This window comes from Odocoileus virginianus, chromosome 23, assembly GCF_023699985.2.
Source record: "Odocoileus virginianus isolate 20LAN1187 ecotype Illinois chromosome 23, Ovbor_1.2, whole genome shotgun sequence".
NCBI classification, from domain to species: domain Eukaryota; kingdom Metazoa; phylum Chordata; class Mammalia; order Artiodactyla; family Cervidae; genus Odocoileus; species Odocoileus virginianus.
This window is the reverse complement of record NC_069696.1, coordinates 24,574,192-24,596,539: the sequence shown is the minus strand read 5'-3', so window position 1 is coordinate 24,596,539 and position 22,348 is coordinate 24,574,192. Positions and strand designations below refer to the sequence as shown.

Sequence of the window (22,348 nt, the reverse complement as noted above, 5' to 3'; positions counted from 1 at the left end):
AAAACTACTTTTGTAGGGGGCTTCCCTGGTGATTCAGTGGCTAAGGCTCTGCACTTCCAGTGCAGGGGGCCTGGTTTGGATCCCTGGTCAGGGGACCAGATCCCACATGCCACAACTAAAGACTTCACATGCTACCACTAAAAAAAAAAAAAAAAAAAAAAAAGATCCTGTATGCTGCAATGAAGATGGAAGATCCCAAGTGCCACAACTAAGACCTGATGCAGCTAAGCTAAATATTAAAAAACAAAAACAAAAAACTTGTGAAGGTATCAAACCAGAGAAACTTGTAGATCTCTCATCTATGGCTATCTATTTCCTTTTTTCCCCCTTTGGCCAAGGATTAAACCTGTCACCCCCAGATCTCTTGTCTATGGTTATCTATTTCCTTTTTTCCCCCTTTGGCCAAGAATTAAACTGTCGCCCCCTGCAATGGAAGCTTGGAATCCAACCCACCAGACCACCAAGGAATTCCAAACCTGTTTACTTTTCCACCACCATATGGCAGTCACCTGTCAAATCATTGGAGATGGGTGAGGTACATGCATGTGACGACCAAGAAACCAACCCAACTAGCCATGCACTGAACTCTAAAGCTTACTTCCATGGCTGAGAGGTGGCCCTTACGGTAACCCCTACTCCCCCAACTTGGTGTAATGGCCTTACCAGTCTATCTGCCCTCCTTACCGTGAGTCTTGGGACTTGCTAAGCTCTCTATGCACCTCTCCTATAAGGGGGGAAAGTTGGGAAAGGTGAGCTTTAGGTCAGATAGAGAGTACTGATCTAGTACAGGTTTTTAAAGGATATTAATAGTCCCTCTACTATATCCTGTAACAAATACCTGTGTTGACTTACTGTTTGTAAATATATGATTTTCATCTGGCTTTCTGAAATGCTGAAAGCCAGAATGAAGAGTTACAACTACTTTATACTGCTTTCTTCAAATTCTCCCTAGCTTCCATGTATTCCAGAATGGGACATTTTTCCCTTCTTGAAATAGTTCAAAAAATGTGCTTAGAGTAAATTCAAAGTAACATACCACACACACCAATCAAACATAAAGACAAACACTACACAAAAATACCCAAACGAAACCCAAAGAATAACATCAATTTTCAACCTCAACATATCCATAAAAGCTTGACAACAATCTCTGTATCATGACTAAGGGAAATCATCATCTGTTGACTATTTCCTTTGAGAAACCATCTTCAGAAAAAGGTAACACATGTAATCATGTTTATATGGACAGACAGAGCTATACATTCTTCTCCCATTTTCACCTCTCTTTTCATTCACCTCCTACATTACAGACCGTATCTATTTGCACTTCATTTTGTGTGTTTCTGTTTGGATGAATTCTTATACATGTGCATTTTAAATTAAATCTAAATCTGCTTTAACACAGCATGAAAAAAATAAGACTGACCAGTGTCGATTTAGTTTCAACCGTGTTATATAGGAATCCCAAAGCATCACATTTCCTTGTACTCTGGGAACAATATATAGCCTGAACAAAAGGTTATACAGGGAAGGAAATGTAATTGATTCTGAAGAGCGTGAACATCTGCAGAGAATGTGTTGTAAGAGAAAACGATCTCTGAGGGTTCTGCTTATGATGACGAAATGGTTTCTCGTTACCCAGGTCAGAGAAGTAACTGGCTGCCCCTGCCCCCACTCCAAATTCAGTCCTTAAGTAGAGCGAGATTATAGATGCTAGAAGCTACTTTCTATGACACCAAAACCAACGGAAAGAGGAAGTAGGTACAGAAGACTTGACAAAACTAAATTTGCCCACTGGTGTTGAAAGGTCAGAGAAACTTTATTCTGGCGCAGATTTTGTCATTAAGTGTAAAGTGATTGTGGCTAAGTCAGTTTTTCTCTCTGAGCTTCAAGTTTCTCAGCTTCGACATGGGAGAGCTGAGTTGGACGACAGATACAGTTCTTTTCTGGTGCTGTCTGCAATGAGATTAACAGACTACTTTTTCATTGAGAAGTCTCTTAAAGTCTCAGACTTTCCATTTCACCTGAGAAGAGCAAAAATTCTAACACAAGTCATTTAAGAACATCAACATTTATTTAACATGATAAAAAAGAAATGAGATATGAACATTTGCATTTAAACAATAGTAAGTAGCCTTTAATACTTACATTACGTGTGCTCATTGTATAATATATACACAATGAACATAATTACATTTGTACACAAACTAAGTACTGGATTTGAAAACCTGCTTATTGCTGTACACATCTAGTCCAATGAAGTAGAAGCCCAGTACTTCAAAATACCTACATTTTAAATTGCTTTTTAAGAAAAAGTAAGCGGTAACATTTGTGTTTAAGCTGACAAGAGTGTGGCAGTAACTGCTGACAATGCAATCTGACTGAGAAATAATTAGAGCAGGAAACGAGACATACTTCACTTAGCAATAATAAAATGGCACATTTTAAATATATATATATAAAATTTTTACAAATCAAGTGTGAAACAAAGCATTGCAGTAGCTGAAATGGGAGGAAGGAAAAAAAAAAGGAAAACAAGCTTCACTGGAAATAATAACTAAATTTCTGTACTGAAAAGTGAAAAGAAATATAAGTCCACCCAGACTTTAGAAACATCAAAACCTGGAGATCAGCAACTACGTAAGCTCTGGCTGTAGACTGCATACTAGAAAGCACCTTGACTTATGTGCTTTGAAATCATAGCAGCAAGCTGGTGTCAGAGTAATAACCTTGAGATTACATTACAGAACCTTGAGTGTACATATGGGCCATTAAAGCTGTTTTGGAATAAACATTTTCCAGAAGTGATAAAACGATGCTCTGTGGCCAAAAGCATCAGAACTATGAATTTCATAGATTTAAAATATACTGTACAATATCTTCTCACATTGCCAAAGGTCCATGTCCTCAGCTCTGAATGGTTTCAGCAGAAGTCAGTAGAGCTGAAAAATACAGAGAAGGAAAATGACTTTGACATCTGCAAAGTTAATGAATGACCCTTTCCTAAAGTAATCGAGGGTGACATTTTCTAACAAAAGAACTGACAAGCATGGCCATGAAAATCCTAATACATAATAACCATTGAGGGACATCTTCTCTTCATTTCCATAAGCTTAATTCACAAAGCAAAGAAACATAATGCAGTTAAATTGCAATTCAGATGGAAAAAAGGACCCAAACTTCTGGCTGAATTCAAAAGATTGACAAAATGAGCAGAGATCTGCACAACTTTACTAAAATATGCAGTATTATATCAAGCTGCCTATATAGTGGCGTGTCTATCTTGTGTGAAACCTAAGTCTTGCCAAAAAAAGTTCAGAAAATGACACATGCACAATGAGAAGATGGACTGTAAAATAACGCAAGCTTGAATGCCGCTGGTTGGTTGTGATGACTGCACGCCACAAGGTTAGAAAATATCCAGCAAACCCTGAATCTCAAGCCAGCAGGTAACGCCAGTGGTTCTTGGGACAAAAGTAAAACAAAACAAAATCCAGTAATAACAACTTAAGGAACCTGGCCATGTATTCGAGTTTTAACTGTAAACATTACTAACTGTCACAATGGTCTGAGAACAGTGAGTTGTAACTTTATTGAACCAAAAGATAATGAGAGTGGCTCTTAGAGTACATGTCGTCACCAAGATGACAGAGGCCATTGATCAACTCTTCGCACAGGCGGCATCAAGGGAACATAATGTTTATTATCCCTGTGTTTGGTGTTATTCTGTCACTAGTGGCAACTGCCACTTCTGAATGTATTAAAAGTTTAAATGTATGAGTGACTGAGGAAAGACACAAGTAAGACTATAACAAAGATGGCGTTTACAACCCCAGAAAGGACGACAATCCTGCAGAGATCCAAATGACAACAAGCAAAGCCTCTTCGGGGCTCCAGATAGACATGATCTCAAATAAAAGTTATAGATACAAGACAGTTAAACAAATCCTCTGACTGAAAAAAAAGGGACATAGACAGGTTAGAGCTTCTTCCAAAAAAGGTGTGAATGGAAGTAGATTCTAGAAAATGTGAGCACTACTGGATGAAAAACTGAGTCAAGTTAGTGTCTGTAGTCATTTATTTTGAGAATCCAAAGAGCAAAGAACATGTTTATAATTATGCTCAAAAAATCTGTAGGTGTTTTCATAGCTTTAACTGTTTAACACAAATAGGTGGTAATCCTAAGACACTAAACATTAGAAGATCTGGCAGATACTAGGAGGAAAAAAGTGCAGAAAAAGGCATGAAATGCTCACTCTATACCTCACAGCTTTTCTGAAAAATAAAGTACGTAAGTACAAAATTGACATAAAATGTACCAGTTGTTGGTAAAGTTTAAAAGTAAGGCTTCAGGGGGCTCCCCTGGTGGCTCAGGGGTGAAGAATCCACCTGCCAATGCACGGGATATGGGTTGGATCCCTCATCCAGGAAGACCCCACATGCTGTGAGAACAGCTAGCCCGAGCACCACAACTACTGAGCCGGGAGCTCCGAGTACTGCAGCCTGTGTGCCCCGGAGCCTACGCTCTGCGACGAGAGAAGCCAGCGCAAGGAGAAGTCCATGCACCGCAACTACAGATAGACGCCACTTGCTGCAACCAGAGAAAGGCCCGCACCGCAACAAAGATCGAACACAGCCAAAAATAAAGGCATAAAATTAACGGGGGAAAAAAGGACCTTAGAAAATTATTCTCAGTTCTAAATTGTGGTCAAAGGAATACTGGTCAAGAAAGGGCCCTTCTCCCTGTCCCCACTCGTGGCTTTTAGATAATTACTTTACTGACTTATAGTTGGCTGTACCATGACCTTCTCGTAATCCTTAAAAATAATCAGCAAACTGTCAATATGGAAGATACGTCACCCTAACTGTGGAAAACATTTCTGGGTCAAAATGTAACGACTTGAACAGAATTCTCAGACCTGACTGTGGAAGGAACCGTGAGCTGGGAACACAGCTGCAAAACACCAGGGGGCCTGTCCTGGCACAGGCCCTTCCCTCCGACTTCGGCTGTTTTTACAGACAATGAAAGAAGAGACCGGGAAAATGCGGTCCCGGAGCGCACCTCTGCAGGGCCGATGTTGGAAAAGTTTTACTGCCCATGGTTTAAATGCTTGGTCTACCTGCTCTGCCAACTACCACTAATACACAGGACAGAACTCATTGCAGGTTTTGGTCACTCAAACAACAGAGGAATAAAAGTCAAGTTGACAACTTTAACGGCGAACCACAGAGTCGAAAGGAAATGACGTACTTGTGAGACTACACACACATGAAGTGTGAGCCTTCCGTGAGCTGCGGCTGCGCGGACGGGACGGGTGACGCGGAGGAGCCGGGAGACGGAGGCAGGCTTTGCGCTGGAACACACCGAGAAAATGGGACAGGGTCAAACCCCGCAGACACCTCTGGGGCAGAAGATCCTGACGCTGGGGTCCCAGCACGGTCGGAACATGTGCCGGGAAGGAATTATTAACTGCATTTCGCTTCTGCATTTTGGCTATTCTGACAGCTACTTATTCAGGATGAAATGTCTCTTGAAGACTGTTTAAAAATTCTTCTTCCTTGTACACCTTAAACTTAATATAATGTTATATGCCAATTATATTGCAGTGAAACTGGAAAATAAAATTAAGAATTCTCTCTCCTTTTTAATCTTTTTCTTTCAAGGTTAATTTTCAGGTGTCTATTAGTCACTTAACCCTTTGGGTCTCACTTTAAAAGGCTTTTCTAGTTCCACGCAGCTAAATATTACAGATGGTCTAAGTGTTGTGGTTTAAATACACCCACATAGCCTTTGGGGCTTCTCTGGTGGCACAGTGGTAAAGAATCTGGCTGCCAGTGCAAGAGACCCAAGAGTCGACCTCTGGGTCCGGGAAGACCCCTGGAGGAGGAAATGGTAACCCACTCCAGTATTCTTGCCTGGAAAATCCCATGGACAGAGGAGCCTGGCAGACTAGCGTCCATGGGGTTGCAGAGTGGGACAGGACTGAGCACACACACACACACCCCTTTAACCCTGCCGTAAGAATGACCTGATGTGACCAATGATAATTTTTTGTAAAAAATGAGAATGCCCATGCACATTGCCTTTAAAGTGATAAGAGACAAGGAAAAGACAGTGCTTCATATTGGTTACAAAGGAACATGGCTGATAATATACATTTCCATGTTACAGGTATACAAGATACAGAAAATGCTCTTAAGAACTGTCCTAGGTAATTGAATTTCATTGTGCTTACCCTTCTGCAAAAGACTAGGGGTGGGGGGTAGGAGGCAGAGAAAGGATTACTAAGAACAGATTTTGCTTATGGACTATTGAGAAGGAAAGTTGATGATTTATACTAGTGGTATGATTCTCTTACCCCCTTTCCTTGCCAAAAATCATGAAAAAAGAAAAAAGATTTTGAAGAATCCAGAAAGTATAAAAGAATAGCATAGACAAAAATGTATTTTTTTTTTTTTGGACATGCTATACAGATCATGATCTTTTACTATCAGAGATACGGATTTACTATCAGAGATTGGATTATGGTAGGAGCTAAGTAAGTAAATCCATTCGACTATTAATAGTTTAGATATTCAATCTCCCACGGTTCCCAGAGGGAGAGAGGTTTATGAATACTCTGGGAATGCAATGTCAGAGAAATAGGTAAAATTTCCAAGTAGTAAAAGACCTTCTTAGAAAAAAGTTTAAGGTATGTGTTAAGGTTAAGATCAAAAAAACAAACAAAAAGAAGGAAGTGACGTCCAAGTCAGAGAGAGGGCAGCTCTGGCTGCTGAGACAGGACTGGCCCCGGGCTCCTGAGTAGCGGCAGTCTTCCTGACCATGCAGGTGTGGGAAGGCGAAGACCTCTCAGTCTGCAGCTGATGTCCCCGGGTAGCCCCCTTGCTAGAGTCTCCATATGGCAAATAAATTCAGAGGTTCAGAGGAAGCAGCGGTGAGAAAGCTAGGAAACGGGTAATATCTACCTGCCATTGTCTGATTTCCTCTAGAAGCCTCAGGAGTTAGTTCGTGAGAAAGAACATTTTCTTCCTGCTCATGAATATCGTCCTTTGTATCTTCTGCAGGGGGGCCTTCTGGTTTATGATTTGGGATCTGTGACTCCTCTTGAGGGCTAATGAAAATAGAAAGGTATTTTAAAATTTGTTATTTTTTAATCTATTATTATTATTTTGGCTGCAGAGTGTGTGGAATCCTAGTTTCCCAATCAGGGACTGAACCCACACCCACTGTGTTTAAAGTGTGGAGTCTTAACCACTGGATTACAGGGAAGTCCCCCAAATTTGTTATATTAGAATGTAATTTTTTTCTTCCAACTTAGTATTATGAAAAATCTTCACAGAAACAATGTTGCCATCTATATTTCACAACTGCTAACATTTTGCTCAAATTTTTTTTAAACCCACATTTTGTCAACTTTGTTTCATTCTAAACCCTCACCCCACTTCTCCCCAAATTATTTTCAAGCAGATTAAGGATATATTACTCAATCTGTAAATACCATCAGATACCCAGTCAATGTTCAAATGATCTCAACTGCTTTATAACATCATAAGAGTTACCTGTTTAAGTCAGGATCCAGACGAAGTCTGATTATATTTGCCTGACAAGTCCCTTCATGTCTACTTTAATCTAAAACACACCACCCCAAGGCTTCCCTGCTGGCTCAGTGGTGAAGAACCTGCCTGCTAATGCAGGAGACATGGGTTCCATCCCTGATCCAGGGAGATCCCACATGCCTCGGGGCAACTAAGCCTGCGCATCACAACTGCTGAGCCCACAAGCCTAGAACCCATGCTCCCTAACGAGAGAAGTCACTGCCGTGAGAAGTGCGAGCGCCGCCACAAAGGGGAGCCCTGCTCAAAGCAGCTACAGCCAGCCCTGGAGCAGCAATGAAGACCTGCTGCAGCCAAAAGTCAATGAGTAAATGAAAGAAAACACACACCAAAAGACCCCAGATTCACTTCTGCTATTCTTTTCAGAGATAAAGTCACCCCTATTACATGAAAACACAGTATTTCTCTTTTCCAGCACTGAGAATGTTTTTGTGGAGGGCGAGATTGAGGCTATACATTTTAAAAGGCTAGTTAACAAATACAGTTAAAAAATAAACAGAAAATCACTATAATTTTTGGAATGCTTATCAGACAGCTTAGACAGCTGATCAGCGTCTGTCATTATACAGACAACGATAAGGTGCTTACTTTGCTACAGCTTGTGTGCGTAGAAATAGTTAGGAAGTTTGAAATCAATATGTACACACTGCTGTATTTAAAATGGATTACCAACAAAATACTACTGAATAGCACAGGGAACTCTGCTCAATGTTATGTGGCAGCCTGGATGGGAAGGGAGTCTGGGGGAGAATGGATACACGTACATGTCTGGCTGAGTCCACCTGAAATTATCACAATACTGGTAATCAGCTTTACTCCAGTATAAAATAAAAAGCTAAAATAATTTTTAAAAAGGTATTTATTAATCACTTCCTAGGTGTTTAGCACAGAGTTGAGTGCTGCACTTGTATTTTCTTCTTTAATGCTTACAACACACTTGTGAGATGGTCACTACTATTACCCTCATTTTTACAGGTGAGGTGCTCGCATTTAGGAAGGTTATATGACTTGCTTAAGATCTTACAGCTCGTATGTAGATATTCTGGGAGTGGCATCTAAGACCTCTGACTATGAAGGTTACCATTTTTAAACAGGTGAATTTAATTTAGTGAATGAATGATCCCTTTGTCTGCTTGTTTTCTCTAATTATTACCTGTATGGCACATGCTCAGGCATCTCTTTTTTGTCTCCTTCTTTATCCATCACTTCCTCAGAATTCACTCCATTTGGCTCAGGTGTGAAAAGTGTTTCAGAAAAAACATTTTCAGTTTTTTTAAACTATGGAAGAAGGAAAAATTTGCTTTTTCAAATGAATTTTTTTTTCCATATCTGCTATATGAGTGAATTATCTAGAATGATTCCCAAATAAAACTTTATTAAACACCATACCGTATCAAATATTTACTGAAATATATTTTAAAATCAAGTATATTAAAAATAGTGATATCCTTTCCTACATCAGAAGGACAAAAAGTACACTGCCATTAGCTAGCTGCTTTGGGATTAAAGATTCTTTAATTGGAGTAGTGGTAATTTATTCCAGCCTTGACTGATCATGTTTTAAGTTTTCAATTAACCTAGTTTTTGAAGTGGCTGAATATATTGATCGAATTACATGAAGCCTGTCATTTCACTGAGATCTGCATCCTCTGTGACAGAATGCCACACAAAACTATCTTCAACCTTCCCACCTGATGTCATCTAAAATCTATCCCTTTGGAATATGTGTCCTAAAATAATCTCTCTACCTCTTCGCTGAAATCCGTATTTTGAGGTTCAGCTTCTTTTCGTTGAACAGTGTCTGTGGCAGGAGTGTCATGGTTTGGCTTCATGTCATTTTCTCTGATGGCAGCATCCAGTTCCTTAGAGTTATCATCCTTTCTTCGAGCCTGTTCAACAGATAGGAAGTACTTTTACATTCATACTATACAGGTATGCGTAGTTCCTAGGTAGTACCTGCTAATTTTTTTTTTTTAAGTTGGCCCTTCATTTGCAAGGTTTCCTTATGAGAAACAACAGAGACATCTTATATATATTAATCGTCTATTTGGTAATGTGTAGAATGTACAGTTACTTAACTGTTAACCTCGCCTAGAAATGCCTGCTCTCCAACTACGCTAAGAGGAGATTTCCATGATGATGGGGAGGCACCTTCAGTGAGTCCACATCAACAAACAGGGATCGACCGACTGAAGCCTCTGGAAAGGCTCACTAGTCTGCTCTGATTTATGAATCAGGATAACCAACAAACAAATAATAAGAGATGGAATGTTGTTTCTTTATAAGACTGAAGTTAAAATGTGCTGCATAGTACAACTTTTATTCTGAAGCTCTCCCCTGCTATAATTTAGGTCAGGCTAAATTAGGATACAGAGTACTGCACATTTTATTGGGAGGGGAATTGAGGACTATCTTACATGGCATTTTACATGTGTTGAAAGCAAATTTTATCTTTTTAGTATTTCTGTGACATACACAGGACAGGTGTGTCTTTGACTTATAGCAGAGGAGATTAAGTTCATAACCAAGAGGAGGGCAACAAGTAATTTAGCCCAGGTTTTTTGAACCCAGGGCTATTTCCATTTTACTAAGCTGTCTTGGCATATCGTAAGAGTTAAATAATATAACTATCTATGTTTCCAATATTTAAAAACCCATCTACCATTTAACTCTATGATTCTAAGATTCAAGTGATATTAGATTTACCCACAAGAATGAGTAAAAACGACTGATATATATACCTGGGTAATCCTGAATGGATTTTCCCTTAAGTTTGAAGGACTTGGTAAGGGTGACTGGTCTAAAGCACCAATAAGATTTAACCCTTTTTTCTTTTCCCTTAAGCATGCTTGTTGATGCCTCCTGATTCTCTCCATTTGTTCTTCCACAGTCATCCTAGGTCGAGGGCTTTCGGCCAAACAGAGCTGTTCCACTGCACTTCTTGGTCGTTCCTTTAAATCAAAAATAAACAGATGAATCCTGAATACAGGGCAACTTCTGAAAAGTATGTTAAAATAAAAAACAGTTCTAAACTGGACTTCCCTGGTGGCACAGTGGATACGAACCTGCCTACCAGTGCAGAGGACATGGTTCAGTCCCTGGTCTGGGAAGATCCCACGTGGCACAGAGCAACTGTACCACAGAAGGCCTTGCTCTAAAGTTCCTGAGCTGAAACTGCTGAAGCATGCAGGCCTTACTATCCCTGCTCCACCAGAGAGGCCACCACAATGAAAAGCCCATGCACCACAATGAGGAGGAGCTCCTGAGTGCCACAACTAGAGAAAAGCCCTTGAAAAAAGAAGCAAGAAGATGCAGCACAAAAATAAGTATTTTTTTTTTTAATTAATTAAAATAAATGCATTTTAAAATACTTAAAAAAAAGTATTTTAAAATGCATTTATTTTGTTGGCAAAACCAAAAGTGGCAGGTTTAGATGTAATTTACATTACACCAGAAAGGCAGATTACTTTATGAGTGCACTGATGCATGAGCAGTGATGGAAAGCAAGAGAGGTGGGAGGGAGGGGAGAAAAGAGGAACTTAAGGAAGGTATTTACTTCTTTTAAAAAAGATACCAAAGGGTATGGCAGCTCTGAAGTGATCCTACCTCACAGTTCTAAAGTGGGAAATTGTATAAAACTCAAATTACAAGAAAAAAAAAGGCATAGCTTCTAAATATCACTAACTTTTTTTTTTTTTTCTATGCCGCACAAGATTTTCATAGGGGGATATGGGTTCTAGTTCCCTGACCAGGGATCAAACCTGGGCCCCCTGCACTGGGACAGTGAAGTCTTAGCCACTGGACCACCAGGGAAGTCCCTCAGTAATTTCTTTTATTATAACAAAAAATGTAATGTTTCAAGTCACACATTTTTTTTTTTACTGTGAAAAGGTTGGTAGAAAAGACGTTCTTAGTTTATGGGCAATAATAAAACTATGGAAGAATTTATTTTCTATAAATCAGATGGCTATATTTTATATATATATGTGTGTGTGTGTATATATATATGTATATATATATACATTTACATGGCTAACTTTTATGATTTACTGAATGGTTTAAAAATATCATATATTAAACAACCAGTTCTTACTTCTCATTTTCTTACTAAGTACACCAATAACTGTCATAAGGAAATTTTAGCTTATTTGATATAACAGAAATTTTAGAGATTAAACATGTATAGACATCACCAGATGTCAACACCGAAATCAGACTGATTATATTCTTTGCAGCCAAAGATGGAGAAGTCAGCAAAAACCGGGAGCTGACTGTGGCTCAGATCATGAACTCCTTATTGCCAAATTCAGACTTAAATTGAAGAAAGTGGGGAAAACCACTAGACCATTCAGGTATGACCTAAATCAAATCCCTTATGATTATATAGTGGAAGTGAGAAATAGATTTAAGGGACTAGATTTGATAGCCAGTGTGCCTGATGAACTATGGACAGAGGTTCGTGACACTGTACAGGAGACAGGGATCAAGACCATCCCCAAGAAAAAGAAATGCAAACAAGCAAAATGGCAGTCTGAGGAGGCCTTATAAATAGCTGTGAAAAGAAGAGAAGCGAAAAGCAAAAGAGAAAAGGAAAGATATATCCATTTGAATGCAGAGTTCCAAAGAATAGCAAGGAGAGAGAAGAAAGCCTTCCTCAGCAATCAATGCAAAGAAATAGAGGAAAACAATAGAATGGGAAAGACTAGAGATCTCTTCAAGAAAATTAGAAACACCAAGGGAATATTTCATGCAAAGATGGACTCTATAAAGGACAGAAATGGTATGGACCTGACAGAAGCAGAAGATATTAAGAAGAGGTGGCAAGAATACATAGAAGAACTGTACAAAAAAGATCTTCATGACCCAGATAATCATGATGGTGTGATCACTCACCTAGAGCCAGACATCCTGGAATGTGAAGTCAAGTGGGCCTTAGGAAGCGTCACTACGAACAAAGCTAGTGGAAGTGATGGAATACCAGTTGACCTATTTCAAATCCTAAAAGATGGTGCTGTGAAAGTGCTTAACTCAATATGTCAGCAAATTTGGAAAACTCAGCAGTGGCCACAGGACTGGAAAAGGTCAATTTTCACTCCAATACCAAAGAAAGGCAATGCCAAAGAATGCTCAAACTATAATTGCACTCATCTCACACGCTAGTAAAGTAATGCTCAAAATTCTCCAAGCCAGGCTTCAGCCATACATGAACTGTGAACTTCCAGTGTTCAAGCTCATTTTAGAAACGGCAGAGGAACCAGAGATCAAATTGCCAACACTTGCTGGATCATCAAAAAGCAAGAAAGTTCCAGAAAAACATCTATTTCTGCTTTATTTACTATGCCAAAGCCTTTGACTGTGTGGATCACAATAAACTGTGGAAAATTCTGAAAGAGATGGGAATACCAGACCACCTGACTTGCCTCTTAAGAGGCAGGTCAGGAAGCAACAGTTAGAACTGGACATGGAACAACAGACTGGTTCCAATTAGGAAAAGGAGTATGTCAAGGCTGTATATTGTCACCCTGCTTATTTAACTTATATGAAGAGTACATCATGAGAAACGCTGGGCTGGAGGAAGCACAAGCTGGAATCAAGATTGCCAGGAGAAATATCAATAACCTCAGATATGCAGATGACACCACCCTTATGGCAGAAAGTGAAGAACTAAAGAGCCTCCTGATGAAAGTGAAAGAGGAGAGTTAAAAAGTTGGCTTAACGCTCAACATTCAGAAAACTAAGATCATGTCATCTCGTCCCATCACTTCATGGCAAATAGATGGAGAAACAGTGGAAACAGTGGCTGACTTTATTGTTCTGGGCTTCAAAATCGCTGCAGATGGTGATTGCAGCCATGAACTTAAAATATGTTTACTCCTTGGAAGGAAAGTTAGGACCAACCTAGACATCGTATTAAAAAGCAGAGACATTACTTTGTCAGCAAAAGTCCGTCTAGTCAAGGCTATGGTTTTTCCAGCAGTCATGTATGGATGTGAGAGTTGGACTATAAAGAAAGTTGAGCACAGAAGAATTGATGCTTTTGAACTGTGGTGTGGGAGAAGACTCTCGAGAGTCCCTTGGACTGCAAGGAGATCCAACCAGTCCATCCTAAAGGAGATCAGTCCTGGGTGTTCATTGGAAAGACTGATGGTGAAGCTGAAACTCCAATATTTTGGCCACCTGATGCGGAGAGCTGACTCATTTGAAAAGACCCAGATGCTGGGAAAGATTGAGGGCAGGAGGAGAAGGGGACGACAGAGGATGAGATGGTTGGATGACATCACTGACTCAGTGGACATGAGTTTGGGTAAACTCTGGGTGTTGGTGACAGACAGGGAGGCCTGGCGTGCTGCAGTTCGTTGGGTCGCAGAGAGTCGGACACGACTGAGCTGAACTGAATGGAAGATCTACAGGAGAGAGTGCATAGGTGATTTGTGTCCTCTGGACTCAACTGCTAAAGACTGCCAAGGATGGTGGTGTGGAGTTGCTAGAGTTTTGGAAAGAACTCAGGGCAGAGGTTAAGTATTTCTGTGACCAAGCAGTTGAAGAACCTGACAGTCCACTGGTTCGCAAAGAGTCGGACACAAATGAGCAACTAGGTGCACAGTGAGAAGCAATATACCCGGATAAGACCCAAGATTGTTTTCTCTCCACTGCAGTCTAAATGTGTCTGCAGGGACTTCTCTGGTAGTCCAGTGGATAAGACTCCACACTCCCAATGCAGGGGAGCCAGGTTTGATCCCTGGTTGGGGAACTAAGATCCCACATACTGCAGTTGAGCTTGTATGCCACAACTACTGAGTTTGTGTACTCGAGAGCCTGTGTGCCCCAACTAGAGAAGCCCATGCACAGTCAAGGCAAAGCTGGTGTGCAGCAGTGCAGACCCAGCACAGCCAAAAAATAAATAAAAATGAAATGTGTCTGCTGGGCAGCTGTCACAGCTCTAGAACTGTATTCTATTGTAGAGAATATCTTAAAGAGTTCATGTCGAAACTAAAAGGGAAATGAAAACTGAAAAGCATGAAAGTGCAGAAATGATCATGCTTCTCATTTACTTGTAAATGAAAACATTTGTTTTTGCAGGAAAAAAAAAGTATATATATATTTTTTCTTTTTTGTCAAACTTTACACTACAATAGGTCTGTGTTGGTTATCCATTTTGAATATAGCAGTTTGTATAGAACCATCTCAAACTTCCTAACTATCCCTTCCCCTTTAAAAAGAGTAAATTCTAGATACTGATTAAGATGTTGGCTACTTTAGCACTGTTATTTTTAGTAATACACAACAAACATGTATTCTTCCTAGTTTTCTGTGTTTGTGAAAAAGTGTTGTCTCTCTGAAACTTCCTTTTCCAAATTATATTATACAAATTTACTTTATTATTTTAAAATGCAAAATATTATTAATTTTTACATTTTCTCTCCCATGTAACTAGAAAAGAGTATCTCACTGGGGTTTCAGTCAGCACTTTAAAAATGATCATCGGAGTTGAGCCATTTTCATATACTTGTGAATTACGACTACTGTACATTTTCCATTTAAAGAAACCCTATGAATAACTTATTTATATTCATTCATCATATATTATGGAACTTGTCTGATAAACTGCAAGTATTTTCTCCTGGTATCTATATAGTTTATAAAGGACTTCCCAGTACAGTATTATATAACTATATTCTTCTATACTTTTCCCCCAGTGTTTGTTTACATATGTCTTTCTTCTGGCATTTATGATTGTTGTTGTTCAGTCACTCAATCATGTCCGACTCTTTGCAACCCCATGGACTGTAGCCCACCAGGCTCCACCGTTCATGGGATTCTCCAGGCAAGAGTACTGGAGTGGGTTGCCATGTCTCCTCCAGGGGATCTTCCCAACTCAGGGATGGAACCCACGTCTCCTCTATTGGCAGGGCAGATTCTTCACCACCGAGTCACTGGGGAAGCCCAGTATTTAAGTTAGTTATTAATTTTTTTTAAGATAGTTATAGAATAATATAAACCCACTAATATCTTCCTGTTTGTTCTTTTTTTTTTTCTTTTTTTTTTTTTTATTAGTTGGAGGCTAATTACATCATCATTCCTGTTTGTTCTTAACATGCATTTTTAAGTTTTTTTTCTATTGACTTAGTTTACGTTACTATTTTCAAGGAAAACACCCTTTTAAAAAAATGTCTAACTCTGTGAACAATAGTTTACAGAACCATTATGTTTCTTATAAATTTATCAGAATTTTTTGGATATACTTTGTACTTTTACTTTAGTATCTTTCAAGAAAATCATCATTTGTTGTACTTTTCAGTCTTTTCTTATTTTTATTTCATACCAAATAAATAGAATTTTATAAAAATGAAAAGTAAAAAAAAAAAGGTGAAAAGTAAAAGTTCTTTTGCAATCCAAATTTCTAGAGAGTACTTTGGGAAGTGATTTAAATCGGGAATCTTCCCAAGAAGACCAAGGTAAGACTAGTGAAAAGTCAGTTTGAATTAAATGGATCTTGGATGAAAGTGTGAAATAGAGGATTTCCTTCTTTATTAATTCACATTTCTCATTTTAACCAGAGGACTAGCAAAGTCTAAGTCTCCCACCGCAGAAAGGGCCTGAATACTCAGGCAGGCCTGTGAATCCATCAGCTTGGGTGACTAGAGAATGTGTTTATCACTTTCTTAAGGAAATTCTTAGAGGTGTCAAGGAGCAGCTCTCTGAGAACAGATTCTACAAACTGGTCACTAAAAGCTTGATGTGGCGTCTGAGCAAAGAAAACCTAAATTAGTCCTGTACTCTGAGGTGCTAACTGCGTGGCTGCTAAATCACTTCAGTCGTGTCTGACTCTGTGACCCCATGGACTGTAGCCTGCCAGGCTCCTCTGTCCATGGGATTCTCCAGGCAAGAATACTGGAGTGGGTTGCCATGTCCTCCTCCAGGGGATCTTCCCCACCCAGGGACTGAACCCACATCTCCTGTACGGGCATGCACATTGAAGCCACATCTCCTGTAAGGGCATGCGCATTGAACCCACATCTCCTGTACAGGCATGCGCATTGAACCCACATCTCCTGTACAGGCATGCGCATTGAACCCACATCTCCTGTACAGGCATGCGCATTGAACCCACATCTCCTGTACGGGCATGCGCATTGAACCCACATCTCCTGTACAGGCATGCGCATTGAACCCACATCTCCTGTACAGGCATGCGCATTGAACCCACATCTCCTGTAAGGGCATGCGCATTGAACCCACATCTCCTGTATGGGCATGCGCATTGAACCCACATCTCCTGTAGGGGCAGACGTCATGCCTGGTGGCGCATGGTACCACTGTGCCTGAGGTGCTAATTCCCTGAATGTAATTTTAGAAATTAAGATTGCTAATTTTTTCTTAGAATATGTAAAAAAAAAGTTCTGATGGGAATTCCCTGGTGGTCTAGTGGTTAGCACTCCGAACTTCCACTTCAGGGGGCATGGGTTTGATCCCTGGTTGGAGAACTAAGATCCTGCAGGCTGTGGGGTGTGCCAAAAAAAATTTCCCAAACAATCCTCTAAAATTAAGACGCACATAAATGTGGCAATAAATAGGTTTCAGAATCCTTCTAGAAATGAATGGATAGTTAAAATACCGTTCTTGAATCCATCATCTTCTTAGTTTTCCTTAACGTTACATATGAGGCTATTGTCGAAGATTCGGGTGTTGGTGATTTTGTTCTTGGAGGGACTACTCCAACAGGAAAGTGGGAACCTAAAAATAAAAACAGCAGTAAGTTCTATAAAACATATTCACATGACATTGCTCTCTTTTCTTTGTTTGGTGTTTTTTTTGACATTGCTCTCTTTTGATCTATTCAGTTTCTGAGACTTTTAAAAATTAGAATGCAAATTTATTGTTTGAAAAGAGACAGGGAAACATAACCTTTCATTAGTCATTTTATCTATAAGCCGGCAATGATGCTAACCAGACAAATTTAGGGTTATATTTAGAAATAAAGTTCTACTGACTATAACAGATGACATTAAAACATTATAAAAATTCAGTAATAATGGATCATATATCTTCACAACAACTCTGTAAAGACAAGAAGGTAAAGGAAATGCAGTTTCTGGGTTAATGGACTTCTTCATATCCATACAGCTCAGCAGCATCATGACTGGGGTTTCTGCTTTTCCCATTGTTGCTCTCCTTCATGAAATATTTACAATTATTTTCAGAGGTTGAAAGTATCTTAATCTAATCCTCTCAAACAGATGAGCAAAGTTATTGTCAGAAGGTAGTCATTTACTTAAATGTCCTTCATTTTCATTTGATCTCTTTCAATCACACTGCACTACCTCAATAAAGAATCTATTAACAATGGTAAGAGAAGTTAACTATAGGTAATTGAAGTTAACTTTTCTTTCGCATTTCTGAAAATCTCTAGAATGAGTACATACTACTTTTATAATTAGAAAACAACACACAGCTGCACATATAAAATCATTAACATAACAAGAAAAGCCAGTGGTCAGTTAACAGAAAATGTGTTCACTTGTATCATAGTTGTCTTGTTTAAGAAGATGCACACTATTGTCCATGGAGGACACAAGTAAAAGAAGGAATTAATCAAATATGGCTTGTTGAAAAAAAAAAAAATCACTCTCTCGGGGCTCATTAACGTTACATGAAATAAGTATCAACAGAAAAATGAAATCTTATTTTTCCCACTATAGTGGTCAACCATTCACAGCCCCTGTAGGTTAAGAACCAAACAATTTGCAGCTGAATCAAGATAAAATATTATGAAACTGTGTGTTTGTTAGAACTGTATATTTGAGAATGTGAAGAGCTGGACTGCTACGTTACAAGTAATTTTATAAAGCAAATAAAAGACTTCTGTTGTGCCAGTCAATGGTCCATTTTTTTTTTTCAATTGAAGGATAACAGCTTTACAACTGTGGTCCATTTTTAAGAGCTCTATTTTAAGTCATGTGGTACAAAATAAATTACACTGTAATTGATCTGTATACTTCAGACAATTTATTCAGATGAGAGCCTATTATACTTTTTAAAATTTTTAACATTTAAAAAATTTTTAGGATTACACTTAAAAAAAAAAACCCAAATTTTAAAAGAGGAAAACCTTTGAGAGAACATATTTCAGACAGTTCAGTTTTTATGAGTAAGTGTATCTATGAGGTTTTTGCTGAAGAGTGTTAAAATTTGTTCATCCATACTCTTTTGACAGATTATGTTACTGCTTCCAGTTTTTGTCTACTGTGAATTAAAGCTTGCTTTAAAGACCCTTGAATAAGTCTTTGTGAGGAATTATGTTTTCGTTTTTCTTAGGTAGATACATAGGATTCCTAAGTTTGATAAGTGCATGTTTAACTTTATAAGAAGCTGCCAGACTATTGTTCTATCTTTGACCACCTCAGAAATGTGTGCGGTCCACATCCTAACCGACACTAGGTAGTCAGTCAGTCTTTTAAGTTCAGTCATTTTAGAAGGTGTGCATTGTGATTTTTATTGCCTTAAAACTGCAATTCTTTTATGATCAGTAAGTTGTAAACTTCTCCATGTGCTTACTGGTCATTTGTATACCTTATTTGTTAGCTCTCCAAGGCTTATATGCCTGCACTAGGTTGTTTATTATTGATTTACCAGAGTTGTTTATATATTTTGGATACAAGGGTTTTGTCAGGTATTATGTATTGGTAATTTTTTCTCCTGTTCTGATGGGCAAAAGTTCTAAATTTTGATGAAACCAAATTAATCAGTTTTCACTGAAAGTATACCCCTCAGAGGGTCCCAATTTTATCTGACTGGTTTTCCTAGCAGACTACTAATACGTTCATGCTCTGAGCTTTGTCCTGTCACAAAGTGAAAGCTGGCTTTCATGCTCCACTTAGTAACTTCCTGGATGCTTCCTGCTATAGACTGAAGTGGTCTTCCTAAAATTCCTGCTGAAACCCTAACCCCTGATGTTGTTGACCTGAACATGGTGCTTAAAAAGAGCAGACTGAGTAGACTAATGATGTGTCTGATGTGTCAGATGTGTCTGACTCTTTGTGACCCCATGGACTGTTAGCCTTCCAGGCTCCTCTGTCCATGGGATTCTCCAGGCAAGAGTACTGGAGTGGGTAGCCATGTGATCTTCCCACCCGGGGCTCGAACCCAGGTCTCCTGCACTGCAGGTGGATTCTTTACTATCTGAGCCACCAGAGAAGCCGAGACTAACGAACCACCCTTCATGTAATTTTCCGACTGAACATTCCTTTCTTTACTTTTCTTCAATTTGTTGAAGCTTCTCAAAAAATTTAAGCGGTATGAACCAGCTTTTATATAAAAGAGCTGGGTCTTAGTTGCAGCATGCGGGATCTTTTAGTGGTGGTATGCGAACTCAGTTGCGGCATGTGGGATCCAGTTCCCCGACCAAGGATCAAACCCAGGCTCCCTGCATTGGGAGCACAAAGTCTTAGCCACTGGACCACCAGGAAGTTCCTGAACTGTCCAGGAAGTTCCTGAACTAACTTTTTTTTTTTTCCTGGCTGCACCAAGTCTCTCAGTTGTGGCACTTGGGATCTGAAGATTTGCTGTGGCATGCAGGACCTTTTCAGTTTGGGCATGCAAGTTCTTTGTTATGGCATCTAAGATCTAGTTCCCTGACCGGGGATTGAACTAGGGCTCCCTGCATCGGGTCCGTGGAGTTTGAGCCACTGGGCCACCAGGGAAGCCCCTGAACCAGCTTTTATAATCACTGTTTGTGGGAGGATTGGCCAGGGTATCTAGTTACCAAAAACATTTACTTTGGTTTGCTGTCTGATAACTCCTGCATATTTATAACTACATGCAACAATATGGTAAGCACTAAGACTGTGACTCTAACTTAAATTTGTCTGTGAAAAGAGAAAGTTAACAAAGACTTTCTGTGAGAAGATAGGACTTGAACAAGAAAGGTGTATATATATATTAACTTTTCAAGATGGCAGTATTTTTCTAATAGAAAAAAAAAAAAAAACACTGACATTAGAAAACCTTGAAAAATACTCCAATTATGGAAAAAGCTATGTGAATATTACCATTTCATATTGTTCAAAATTTACTTTGTGACCCTCTAGCAGGTTTAAAAAAATTGACTAGGGAGTTATGATGATCAGAAATTACTTTTCTGAAAAACCCCACATTCTAGAGTATTTGTTTTATCTCTAACAAATTTTTGGTGAAACATTTTTGAAAGTAAGTCACAGATACTTTACTCCTAAGTGTTTCAGAATTCACTTACTACATCTCCTAAATAACCACAGTATCACAGTATCATTAGGCAGTATCTAGAACCTATGTAAATTTCCATTATTCTCCAAAGAATGTCTTTAGAGCTCTTCTTTTAAACGATGATCAACTCAATGTTCAAGTATTGTACTATATTTGTTTTTTTCTGTCTTATTCCTAATAGCCCCCTCTCTATCCTTTTTTTTAATTAATATTGATTTCTTAAAGAATGACTAGCGTTAAAAAATAATCAGATGACTTCCTTGGTGGTCCAATGGCTAAGACTCTGAGCTCCCAATGCAGGGGGCCCAGGTTTGATCCCTGGTCAGGGAATTAGATCCCACATACTTCAACTAAGACTCAGCACAGCCAAATAAATATTAAAAGATAATCAGAGTATACACAGTAAAAATAAGCATTATTTCATAGAATTTACTTTTATAAAAATTGTATAAAAGTCTGTCTTATTCCTAATCTTTTATGTATAATTTTGAAAGAGTAAAAACCAAAAAATAAAGTGTCAGGTTAGGAAATAGAAAGTTTTTCACAAATTTGACATAAACTTATTTCTCAATAAAACCTCACCTGAACTGACATGAAGTTTTTTAGTCTTCATCCCACAAAGGATGAATAGTCCAAAAATATTACTGTGTTTTAAAAAGGAGATTCCTAGCAGAGAAGGTGACTTATAATATACAGTTTATGGGTCATATTATTGTCCCAATATCTGAAAACTTCTAAATTCAGAAACTCGTCAGATTCCACAGGTTTCAGATAAGGGGTTGTGGGCTCATATATGTACTCTGTCAGCATGTAAACTGAATTTGTTTCTAAAATGTCTGAAAGACACAGGAGATAAGACATATCACAAATGCTAACCTTTAACAGAAGTTTCTATTTCCGAAGCAGGTTCTGATTTTTCTTCTCCATTAGACTCATCAACTTCGGCCACTGTTGTTAATTCTGGCTCACTCTTGTAGAGTCTATAATCTGGACCCTTGAAAGAAAGATGTGTAATTACAAAAAAAAAGGTAAAAGTCTTTTTAAAACTGTTTACCTTACACTCTTAACAATCAAAAGCCTCAGTCAGCTATATTGGATATAAATCAATTAATATATATGTTATAATTAGGATAGGAAAAAAAAGACTTTGAAAGATTTTTAACCAGTATATCTTTTGGTTTTAAAATTAAGAATATTCCTCTTAAGGACAAAGCCATCAGAACATTTTTATCACAGTAAAACTAAAGTCTGAAAATAATTATATCATATTAACTCAATTAGCCCTATTTCTTTTTTTCCTGTTCTCTTCTTCTTGCTTATTACATTTAACACATTTACTTAATCTCTAAGCTTTATTCTAGTTTCCATGAGTAATGTCTCTTCCTGGCAATGTCCAAATCCTCTAACAGTTTTCCTAGACCGAACTGCCCATATCCCAACCTTTTTATCATTCCTGATAAGAATCTTTTTCTTCCTTGCATCTTTCTGATTT

The 22,348-nt window shown here is 38.7% G+C and overlaps 1 protein-coding gene across 23 annotated transcripts in view; it reads right to left on the bottom strand.

The window, feature by feature from the left end:
• Nucleotides 1–1,800: 1,800 nt before the first annotated feature.
• The window catches only part of PLEKHA5 (pleckstrin homology domain containing A5), a 251,395-nt gene continuing 230,847 nt past the window's right edge, over nucleotides 1,801–22,348 (bottom strand). For 18 of the 23 annotated variants that reach the window (XM_070453690.1, XM_070453696.1, XM_070453692.1 and 15 more), the window contains 8 exons: nucleotides 21,733–21,850; nucleotides 17,231–17,349; nucleotides 10,356–10,565; nucleotides 9,363–9,503; nucleotides 8,768–8,892; nucleotides 6,967–7,112; nucleotides 5,252–5,354; nucleotides 1,801–2,942 (listed from right to left, as the gene is read on the bottom strand). In XM_070453690.1, the coding sequence (XP_070309791.1) occupies nucleotides 5,260–5,354; nucleotides 6,967–7,112; nucleotides 8,768–8,892; nucleotides 9,363–9,503; nucleotides 10,356–10,565; nucleotides 17,231–17,349; nucleotides 21,733–21,850 (954 nt within the window). In that variant the 3' untranslated portion in view covers nucleotides 1,801–2,942; nucleotides 5,252–5,259. The remainder of the gene's footprint in view (nucleotides 2,943–5,251; nucleotides 5,355–6,966; nucleotides 7,113–8,767; nucleotides 8,893–9,362; nucleotides 9,504–10,355; nucleotides 10,566–17,230; nucleotides 17,350–21,732; nucleotides 21,851–22,348) is intronic. The other 5 variants (XM_070453693.1, XM_070453698.1, XM_070453703.1 and 2 more) reach the window with 1 other exon arrangement.